The following is a 12,480-nucleotide window of genomic DNA, read 5'->3' on the forward strand; positions in this document are numbered from 1 at the left end:
TGGTAAACAATACAGGAAACGGATTTGAAGACAGCTTATAAAAAAATACATACCCTAAAATGAAAAACAAACAAAGAAACAATAAATCACCCGGATTATGAACACCTGGATGGATCGACAGGCAGAGAAAGGTCAAGGTCACGAAGGCGGGGCCATATAGGAGAAGGAGGGTAAAAACAAGAATAAGGACCTTGATCCTCTTCCCAATAAATATAAATACAGCTGGACTTCGTGTCCGGTCCGTCTTGCGTAATAATTCCTGTTATTATTTTAAGACTTTTGTGCTTTAATTTTGACTCGACGTTGAGCTCAAAGAGAGCACTCTCGCCTGGTATCCCTAAGGAGGACCCGCCCCCCGACGACGACTAACGCTTCGCACAGTTAAAAAGAAAAAGAAACAGAAGAGAACTCCGGTACCTGTCAACACAAGCAAGATCTCAAGAGCGACAACCATCGCCGCCCAGGAGACCCCAATCAACCTCCGATTCGACCCAAGGACGAATCTGCCTCCTGCACCGGAGACCCTTCAACCTTCCTTTTCCCAGCCTCCTCAACACCGGCAACATATTCCCAATCCCTCACCTTCTCCATATCACAACATTCCCGTTCCCCAACCTCCTCCAACCACTATGGAAATTCCACAACCCCTACACCGCCAGTTGTTCCTGTTTTGGGTGTCGAAGCAGGAACCCAGACAGAACACCGCCGGCCCAACGTATGGATGAAGAAACCCAAACCAGGAAACAGTCCCTGGTCACCTGGTGTTTCTCAACGGATCAACACTGACTGACCTACCGATTGAGGACGACGTAAAATATGACAGAAAGGTCCTTATCACGCCTTCAGGGAGCTTAACGACCTCTTGATCAAAACAGTTAAGGAAACAAGAAAAAGCTTCTTAACGACTAAGGCAAAGGGAATCTATACAGAAACTAAGAAATATGAAATTGACCTCCCTGTCCACCTCTTCGAAGACGAGCATCGTTTTCTCCACATTGATTGCTTTTTTCTACTACTAAAACTACTAAACAACCTTCCTTTCTCCTCCGTTTTCGGCCGCCTCACGTCTAACGACCGAAATTTTTCAACTATCACTCTAACTACCGCTTAAGCTGTTGCTAACTTCTGTTTTGCTGTTTCTAAAACTGATATTTTTTCGTTTTTATTTCATCGTTCTCATTACTCTTCGATTAATGAACAATGGTATTCTAGCCCCGTAGGGTTTTGCTTTTTTTTTCCGACACTAGTATTTCAATTTTTCTTACTGGCTATCTCTGGCTCGCCCGTACTAGCTGCTATGATCTTTTTCTCCGACTGATGGGCGCCTTAGGGCTCAGATGGGTTTGTAACCTCGCCTGTTAACCTTTCATTTAACTTTTTCAAACATACCATTTCACCGGCATATTCATATGATCATAATAAAGGCTCACCTCATATCCTAAAATATCACCTTTCCACCTGCAAAAAATATTCAAAATGAACTACGGCCTGCTCTATGAGCAAGGGCCCGCACTGGCATAAGGCCAGCTTAATTTTCAATAGCAACAACGTGTCCGGTCACTCCACGGATACTGGACAATGAGGACTGTTAGTCCAAGGAAGCTTGTAAATAATAAATATCTCCACTTGATACCATCCAGTTTCAATGAGGACTGCTAGTAATTGTATTAATGCACAAAACAATTGTGTAAAGTTTTGATAAAATCAACAACACATACACACACACATATATATGATATTATTATATATATAATATATATATATAATATATATATATATATATATATATATATATATATATAATCTATCTTAACACCCAACAGACAACGAAAACATCCCCTATCCTAATCATAGTATGTTTTATGAAAGGGTTCTAATTTGGAGCCGTTGTCTTTAAGAAGATTAATTCATTTGTCTAAAATCACAAGTCTTCCTTTTTGTCCGAAATAGAAGGCGGAGATATATATCTCGGAAACAATGTGGAGAGGAAGCTTTACTGGACTCTTGACATTGACATCACATAAAGAAGTTGGCCTCTGGCAACCCCCCCTCTCCCGACCCCCTCAATGTCGCTCCCCAGAGAGAGAGAGAGAGAGAAGAGAGAGAGAGAGAGAGAGAGAGAGAGGTTGAGAGTGGTGGGGAGAGGAGGAGATATATAACGATATCGCATGCTACAAACATTGTAATAAAAGGTGAATCATGATTTCGACGCATTATTTTAGATTTTGTTGCACATTTGCAAACGTAAATTTTTCCAATATCATTTTTTTGGATTACCTTGGTAACATTAATGAGCGTGGGATAATATAACCGACTTACGAGATACTCATGATTTTGTGCCCGATTTCACGGTACTGGTGGCAGAGGTTCGTATCAAGACACGAGAATCAATTGAATGGTCATGAACGGTCAGCAACCAGCATCATGGAATCAGACACCAAATCATGGGCATCTCTGAAGACCATGATAAAATATCCCCCACACTCATTGATGTCATTCGAGTAATGCAGAGTATCGTGTTAGAAAAATGTACGTTTTCAATTATGCAAAAACTAAAAGACTGAATAAAGAGAATACTTCACTTCTTACTGAAATATTGAATTTAATTACAAGATTACACACGCATACAGACAAATATATGTGTATATATATATGTGCGAATGCATTTACGTATATATGTATGCGCTCGCGCACAAATACACAAATATATATATATATATAAGTATATAATATAATATATTATATATATTATATATATATAATATTATATATATATATTATATATATATATATATATATATGATCATGTATGTATGTATATTTGTGTCCTTTCTAACCTGCCTTTATAAATATAGTTTAGTTTTAACTTTTATTCCCTTACTGCGTTCAAGCCTGGGCTAGACAGGAGCATTGTTGTACTTGTTCCCGTTCTGGCATGATTCCAAAAGAATAACAGAAAGTTATGGTAAAAAAAAAAAATTTCTTCTGATAAGAGGGACAATTTTTTCCACGCATCAACCGAAATTATCTTTAAAATTTGAAGACATTTTTATTTCAATCTTAAGAAATCAGCAAAATCCCCAGCGTGCTTTTACTTTACCTTGCTTGATTCACGGCCGAGAAAAGTGTCTCATAGATATTGCATTGGGAGAGTTTGAAAGCATTTACTGGAGAACTTTATTCTGTCATTCCAGAGAATAATATATATCCTTATTTATTACCAAACCTCGTCTTGCTGGAACGACCTTTTGTTTTCCCCCGAAATTGGTTTTATATATCTTATGGCCAGAATTTCTTGTGTGGTTTAAGATTATTGTTTCCTTCTTCGTTGTTGAAAGAAGGTTAAAGGTAACGTTATCGCTTTGCTTACATAACTATTCTTTGGCTGATCATTCCGTAACAGTAAATCAGGAGGAATTATAGGTTGTCACTAGCTCTTAATAAGGCGTTAAATATATACATCACGCACTGCTAATGACAAATATTTTTATATGCATCTGTCATTTTCCTGTGGTAATGGCTTACATAATGAAAGTCGCGTGTATCTACTTTGACCTTTTAAGGATATATGCACACACACATATAATACATGCATACGCACAGAAATATAAAACAGTCTTATGTCTTTGACCAAACAAAAATGGAACGACCCTAGTTCATCATAAAATCACATTCTGCTGTCAATATGTCAATAACGAGACGAAAAGCATTTGATCAGTCATACCAACCAAACCTTTCAGAAGCCTTTAACTTCCCCAAAGGCTGTCTTGCCTTTGTTGGAAAAAGCAAATAGGAAATTGAGCAAAGCCAGGTACACACGAACTATTTTTCCATAAATCTTAATGGAAAGCTGAACGTACCTTTCTAATTGGTTTTTGTAACAGAATACCAATTAACGAATCTCTTTAAGCATTTAGCTGGGTTTCGGCCCTTAATGTGACTCTTTAAAAAAAAACTATTTATTTCCTTCATCGTCAATCATTTACTTATTTTTATATTTATTTAAGCACGTCCTTAATTTGTTCAGCAAAATACAGGTTTAGAGGACTTTAATTTTTGTATTGAATTTATTTTATGGTTATAAAATATCGTATTTAATTTTCTGCATCTGATCATTATGAAAATGAAAACAATAGCATAACAACATATATTTCAATAATTACCAGTTTTTAATATTCAAATTCAACATAATATCATATTCAATTAGATTTGTATACATCGATCCACTGATTATTATTTTCCTATTGTGTAAAATTAACCTTATATCTATGTTTGTGTAATATATATATATATATATATATATATATTATATGATATATATATATATATATATATATATAATATATATATATATGTACACGTATACACACACACACACACACACACACATATATATATAAATATATATATATATATATATATATATATATATATATATATATATATATATATATATATATATATATATGCATATAATATGTATATATTGCGTACACTTTCCTGACCGAGTGGGACATACTATAAAAAGATGATTAGATTCAAAGGTCGACATTTTCCTGCCTGAAACGAGACTCGGCCAGTGATCCTCGTGTTATAGGATTATTTTGTTAAATTTTCTTTTTCCTTGTTTTTATGAACTTGATATTTTCTACTTACGTAAATGATCTGGTGCCATATACGATTAAGATTTCCCCCATTAAAATTCAGAAAAAAGTATTAAACCTTTTTAATTATTAATCTATTCGTATACCAATAATGAGCAAGAATATGACTCCCTATTCAAAAGAAACTTATTTGATTTAGAAAATGAAAAAGATACGAGCTCTTTTCAACTAACTTCAGTCAATCGCCTGTTCCTTATTATTATTATTATTATTATTATTATTATTATTATTATTATTATTATTATTATTATTATTATTATTATTATTATCATATCCCCTAGCAGCAGTTGTGAGGACACTTCCAAGACAAGTTTGTGTTATTATTATTAGGATTATTGATCAGACGAATTTTCTCAATGTCGAGTCTGGAATATGATTAAATGTCCACAATAATATTCAGTAGTGGACTGTAAAGTTTTATAAAAGCGCTCCAATGGCTTTCGAACCCTTTTTAATTAGATTGAAGATGAACTCAGCACAGGGTTCGAAAACTACTATAGCGCTTTTGATTTTTATTATTTAGAAAAATTCACACAGATCGATTCTGGAAGATAAAAATTCCCGCATCAAGAGAACTGGTGTTGTTTGGAAATAAAATCTGTTTTATGGGGAATCTCTGTATGATACGGCACACAGTGATTATAATTTACAAAAAATAATAGTATATATCTAGATAGTTAATAACGGATAACCAATGGAACAGAAGGAAATTCCTCCCAAACCAATCCCCCCCCCCCCAAAAAAAAAAAAAAATGTAGAGCAAAAATAAAGACCATTCTCCTTCCAAAAAGATGGATGAAGGTAGGCCAATCGCTTCCACAAATATTCTTGCTTACTAATATTACCATAATAAGCGAATCGAAATGCATAAAATTTTCGAAACACTTACATATATATATATATATATATATATATATATATATATATATATATATATATATATATATATATATATATATATATATATATATATATATATATATATATATATATATATATATATATATATATATATATATTCTTTTGCCGCTTTCTTTAGCTGTGGACTGACTATGCGACTAAAGTAGTTACCACGTGTTCTATTGGCCTCACCCAGTAATTCAGCGATGCACTCTTGTTTAAGTTCGATTTTGCGTTCTTCTTTCAGAGTTGCAGTAGTTTATCGATTAATACTTCTGTATTAATCCTCTTGGATTTAGGGTGTGGTTTTCGTATGTAATGGCAGTTCAAGCCTAGATTTAGTAACTGCTTTTGGTGATCATTCAACTCTATTCCTGATAGGTTAATATACCCGGCTTTTTTCTCTTCGTTTCTCACTGGTCCACCGTTTAATATCAGAAGCTTTTTGCTATGCCTTGCACTGACTATTTTCGAATGCTTTTCTATTTCTTTTTCCACTTGTTGTTGCACAGCACATTGGGTCTCTGTGGTAGTAGTATTACAGAATTCACTCCACTTTGTTGCTCTTTCTTCTTGCAGTTTGGTGATCTTTTCTGCTGATTCTTCCATTCGTCGTCGGAGGCATTTTTCCACCTCGTTCCAACTCGACCGTGCCCGGCCATTATATTTAATACTTCTAGGGCACAATTTTTCACGGATACAACATTCATTGAATAGAATGGCTTTTTCACTGTTCACCAGTGAAAAAGCCATTCTATTCAATGAATGTTGTATCCGTGAAAATTGTGCCCTAGAAGTATTATATATATATATATATGTATGTATGTATATATATATATATATATAATATATATATATATATATAGAAAATAGAAAAGCATTCGAAAATAGTCAGTGCAAGGCATAGCAAAAAGCTTCTGATATTAAACGGTGGACCAGTGAGAAACGAAGAGAAAAAAACCAAAAAAGCCGGGTATATTAACCTATCAGGAATAGAGTTGAATGATCACCAAAAGCAGTTACTAAATCTAGGCTTGAACTGCCATTACATACGAAAACCACACCCTAAATCCAAGAGGATTAATACAGAAGTATTAATCGATAAACTACTGCAACTGAAAGAAGAACGCAAAATCGAACTTAAACAAGAGTGCATCGCTGAATTACTGGGTGAGGCCAATAGAACACGTGGTAACTACTTTAGTCGCATAGTCAGTCCACAGCTAAAGAAAGCGGCAAAAGAATTGAGAGAAAACGAAACCATAATAATACGCAAAGGAGATAAAACCGCAGTGTACGTCATAATGAATAGAGATGAATACGACACCAAAATGGATAATATACTAAGTGATAATAATAAGTTTCAGCCACTTAAAAAAGACCCAACAAATGACCTCAAAAAAGATGATGAGACTAACAGAAAAAGCGAACAAAGAACAGAGAACAGTAAGCTTTCCAAAAATCATCGGAGACTTTGCACCCGGATACTGCTACGGCACAGTCAAGATCCACAAACAGGGAAACCCATTACGGCCCATTATATCCCAAATGACATCCCCCATGTATAAAGTGGCTAAGAAATTGAACGAAATTATAACGCCGTACATTCCTTCAACGTTCTCGCTAAAATCATCGACGGAATTCATCGATCTACTGCAAGACACCACACCCGACGAAGACATAGCATCTCTGGACGTCGAAAGTTTATTTACTAACGTACCAGTGGATGAAACAATACAAATCATTATGAACAAGATATACCGCTCCGAGAAACCACCATTACCGATACCCGAAAAGATCTTAAAAGAGATGCTAGAAGCATGTACAAAGGAAGCCCCATTCCTCTCACATAGGGGCGAAATATATCGGCAAAAGGATGGCGTAGCAATGGGTTTTCCCCTTGGGGTTTTTTTTTGCAAACGCATACATGGCACACACAGAAGAGGTCACTTTTGAAGAACACCCAAAACCCAGAATCTATGGGAGATATATTGATGATATCTTTATCACAACAAAGGGCGAAAATGACATAGATGAATTAGTGAATAAACTCCGAGCAAATTCTACATTAAATTTTACGGTAGAAAAAAGTGATGAGAAAATGCTCCCCTTCTTGGACGTACTTGTGACCCAGAAAAACAACAAATACAATACCACCGTATACACTAAAAAGACCGATGCTGGGAGATGCTTAAATGCTAGAGGAGAATGCCCTGATGCATATAAACGGTCTGTGGTAAATGCATACATAAAACGTGCCTTAAACACACTGTTCGACGTGGAAAGCGACGAACGAAGAAATTAACAGAGTTCAACAGCTGCTCACAAATAACGGCTACCCAGATGACATGATCCAGCAAGTTGTCAAAAAAAGATTAGAGGCTTTCCATAACCCGACCCAAGGGCAACAAACACAAGACAAAGACAAAGAAATAGTGATATACCATCAGATATCATACAACAAACACCACGAAGACGAAAGGAAAGCCCTCCTTGATATACTGCGAAGAGGAACCACCCCCCTAGCACCATATAACAAAATAACAGCAAGAATTTACTGCAAGCCAAACCTTACGGCCTCACTGGTAATGAAAAATAGTACGGCTCCATCGACGGAGAAAGAGGTTGAATCTGATATAGTATACAAGTTTGTCTGTGCTGACGAGCAATGTCAGTTCCCCCAAAAATGCTATATCGGACACACAACCACTACACTCAAACGTCGCATGCAGGCCCACAGAAACCAAGGTGCTATTCACCAGCACTTTGTGGATACCCACAATAAAAAACCATCCTTACAAGAACTTCTCACAAACACCAAAATAATACACAAGGAAGGCAACTACAATCGTTTATTGATATCAGAAGCCGTCAGCATCGCCATGCAACGCCCAAACCTTAACATCCAACGCGAGGCAGACCGATCTTTGCCCTCGTGGAATTACCACAGATCTGATTATACCAAAACTTCACTTCTAATCAAATGTTGTTATTTCAAAAAGAAGCGGTATGTTACTCTGGAAGAAGTCAACTACGACTACCAGACTATCACTGATTTGAAAAAACGTTTTTCCATACTTACATGGATGATGCTATCTTGCACCCCACCCTCTTCCTGGCAACTAAACGGTAAGGATGACCCTTCCGATCTGACCAAAAAAATGATCTTCACATAAGAATAATAAAACGAATAAATTTTAAATGGCATATAATTCCCTTTCAATAAAATCTCATATCAAAAAGCCAGGTGGACACGATAACAGCTCTGCGATAAGATCTCCGAGATAGTAAAGTAAACGAGTACCGGCACGAAAATGCGACAGTTTATAGATTCTTGAATCTATTTGCCTTGGTCATTTTATGAGGAATTTCAGCACTTCATCATCCAGCAATTCCATAAACCGTCTAACTAACAGAATTTCGCAGATTTCCCATTCAAAATCATATGTTGAATATTCCACAAAAAGAGGGGGTGATGAAAGAGATATGCAAGTAAAATAAACTCCATGGTTCAAAAGGATCAGGTTTTCGAGATTTTGGAATGGATGGAAATTAAACGTTCGTTGATGGCACCATTCCGTGCGGCTTTTAATAGTATTCTGAAATTTCCTAATCTCCCTCAGCAAGAGAGTGCCATCCGTCTATCAACTGAGAGTGGGCTTATTCTCAATTAATGTATTCAAGGGCATGATTTCATTGGCAAGAACCTATTTTGATTTTTGCTATAGACGAAATAATGATAGCTTTCCATTATATCTAACACATTTGTTACAAAGTAAAAAGAAAGTATAAATTTTCATCCAATATATTTATCTCTGATTGTTATATTCTTGTCTCTCTCTCCAGTCACTAGTTTTGTTTCCTCGACTGTGTCTTTGTTCCAAGGTGCATCTGTCCTCAAGGAGGCAGGAGAGAGAATCGCTAAAATGCCTGTCAGTTTTTTGCTTGATTTAAACACTTGTTCCAGTCAGATTTCAGGCTCAAGGACACATACCAACAAACGTTGTGAAAGGCGAAGTGACTCGTTTTTCATGGGGGATTTTCATTATACAAAACTTGAATATCTCAGCAACAGAGTAATCTATGTTTAGAACCTTCGCTGCAAATAACTTGTCTTCAATCAGTCAAAGAAAGAATTTTCTTAATTTGTTTAAGAAGATATTTATGAAATCACATTAACGGTTACCTCGTGATATGAGGATTTTTAGCCATACTACTGTGTAATATGGCATTCTTATAAAAAAAAACATATATTTTCTGATATGTCTTATCCGTAAACAACTGACGTTCAGGCAATTCCTTAAGTGTAAATTGTGTTAATGAATCAGAGGGAAAACTATTTAAATATTGTGAAATTTCTCCATCAACTATTTCAATGTATTTTGGAAAAAATCTCATTAGGTTTATCTACAAGTTAAAATCGGCCGTCACATCTCGAAAGATTTCGTTGTTGACTTCCTACGTAATTAAACTTCGAATTCCCATGTCTCCCATCAAAGGGCCTTTACATAACATCATCGAATGTCACAGAAAATTGGAAATTTCTGAAAAAATGACATTCCTCTCTCTCTCTCTCTCTCTCTCTCTCTCTCTCTCTCTCTCTCTCTCCTTCATCGAGTTTAAAGGTGGAGATTAACAGAATGCCAGTTCAAGGGTTCTCATTTCTTGATTGTAAGAACATCTTTCAATTTGGGCATCAATTTAAGGAACATTGAACAGATCATTCAGTAAAATGCACGTTGGCCTGGCGTGTTTACAGTTGTTATTAGATATAGCAGACCTTATGCCAGCGTCGGATACTTGTCAGTTTTAGTTCCTAGTTCGACGAGTGGGTTACGTGCTAGCCTACCTGATTGGCAGTCCGAGTTCGCTTCCCCGCTCTGACAACGAGGAATCAGAGGATTGTATTTCTGTTGATTAGAAATTCATTTCTCGATATAATGTGGTTCTGATCCCACAATAACCTGTAGGTCCCGTTGCTAAGTAACCAATTAGTTCATAGCCACGTAAAAATATCTAATCCTTCGGGCCAGCTCTAGGAGAGCTGTTAATCAGCTCAGTGGTCTGGTTAAACAAATATACTTAACTTTGTCCTTTTAGTAGCTCAGAGAGTTTCTGTTTGTCGCACATGAAACATGTAGCAACTTCCATTCTCGTGGGGACGTTGGTGCTCATATGTTCACCTATGTACACTAACCTCTCCATCTATGTAAAATTTGGCATTTAGTAAATTCATGAATTATGATTATAAGAAATCCTAATCGTTATAGCAGTGATGATAAACCTATTACCCCTTTCATTTGCAAAAGCCATCAGGAACCAGCCAAGACGGGAGAATTATCTATCTATCTATCTATCTATATCTATCTAGCTATCTCTATCTATCTATCTATATCTATATATATATATATATATATACTATACTATATATATATATATATATATATACATATATATATATATATATATATCATATATATACATATATATATATATATTCAAATGGCTACTTCATTAGCCACAGTACCAGAAGTCAGAATTGAATCGGATCTAGTTTTGCTGAAATTTATCTTGTTCCTATTCACAATGAGGACGGAAATTGGAGTGTTAATCACATATCACTTTGAATCAGGTCGTACAAATACATACATACATACACACACATCGTGTTCATATATATATATATATATATATATATATATATATATATATATATATATATATATATATATATATATATATATATATATATATATATGCATCAGTCTGAACTGTATGAATGCAAATCAACTTATGTGGTTATTGGGAGCGAAAGTTATTCTTGAGTAATATTTCTATGGATGTTAACCTTTTATTTATTTAATGTTAATATTAAAGTTTTAGGCACAAAACGTTGGCTGCTTCTTGAAATAATCAAGATAATTGTTTGTGATCAAACATAATGGGACAGGCAATTCCTATGAAAAACTTTCTAATTGTTCGATTTGTTGTTAGAGATTAACTGCGTAATTTTCCCTCATGTATAAATTTTATTTAGAACAGAAATAGGTACTTTTGTAGCAAACTGGCATTTATTGCAACAATTTTCGTACAGCAATATATTACTGTTAAAAAGCCTGAAATTCAAAAGCAGGGAATATCAAAGAAGATCTTTTTTTTAAATATATTAATGCAAGAGCAGTGAAAGGGGAAATACCTTTGCGTTTTTCCCCTCGTAGCATAAAAATGCCCAGCTCAAGATAAAACCCTGAAAGATCAAAGTACTTCACTATTATTCCGGCTATTGAGGTAAATTTAAGAGATCTGTGCATATATAGTATCTTTAAAAAAGTGCGAATGCTGTATTGCTTTTAAAAGGCTCTCGTGTATATATGTGTGTATTAATATAATATATGATAATATATATATATATAATATATATAATATATATATATATATATATATAGATAATATATATATATATATATATAATATATATATATATATATATACATATATATATATATATAATATATATATATATATAATATATATATATATATTATATATAATATATTAATATATATATATATAATATATATATATATATATATATATATATATATATATAATCATATACACATGTACACACTCATATACACACACACACAACACAAACACATTAGCGCCTCAGTGGCGTGGTTTGGTTTTGGTTGTTTGCTTCTTACCTCGGTTGGTCGCGGGGTATTCGATTCTCGGCCATTCCATTGAGGAGTGAGAGATGTGTATTTCTGGTGATAGAAGTTCACTCCCGACGTGGTTCGGAAGTCACGTAAAGCCGTTGGTCCCGTTGCTGAATAACCACTGGTTCCATGCAACGTAAAAACACCATACAAACAAAAACACACACACACACACACACACACACACACATATA

The 12,480-nt window shown here is 34.9% G+C and overlaps 1 protein-coding gene across 1 annotated transcript in view; it reads left to right on the forward strand.

The window, feature by feature from the left end:
- The window catches only part of LOC135220581 (serine/arginine repetitive matrix protein 1-like), a 37,990-nt gene that overhangs the window by 12,540 nt on the left and 12,970 nt on the right, over positions 1 to 12,480 (forward strand). The window contains exon 2 of the mRNA XM_064257831.1: positions 343 to 715. Within this exon, the coding sequence (XP_064113901.1) occupies positions 343 to 715 (373 nt within the window). The remainder of the gene's footprint in view (positions 1 to 342; positions 716 to 12,480) is intronic.

The sequence above is a fragment of the Macrobrachium nipponense genome, chromosome 20 (assembly GCF_015104395.2).
Source record: "Macrobrachium nipponense isolate FS-2020 chromosome 20, ASM1510439v2, whole genome shotgun sequence".
NCBI classification, from domain to species: domain Eukaryota; kingdom Metazoa; phylum Arthropoda; class Malacostraca; order Decapoda; family Palaemonidae; genus Macrobrachium; species Macrobrachium nipponense.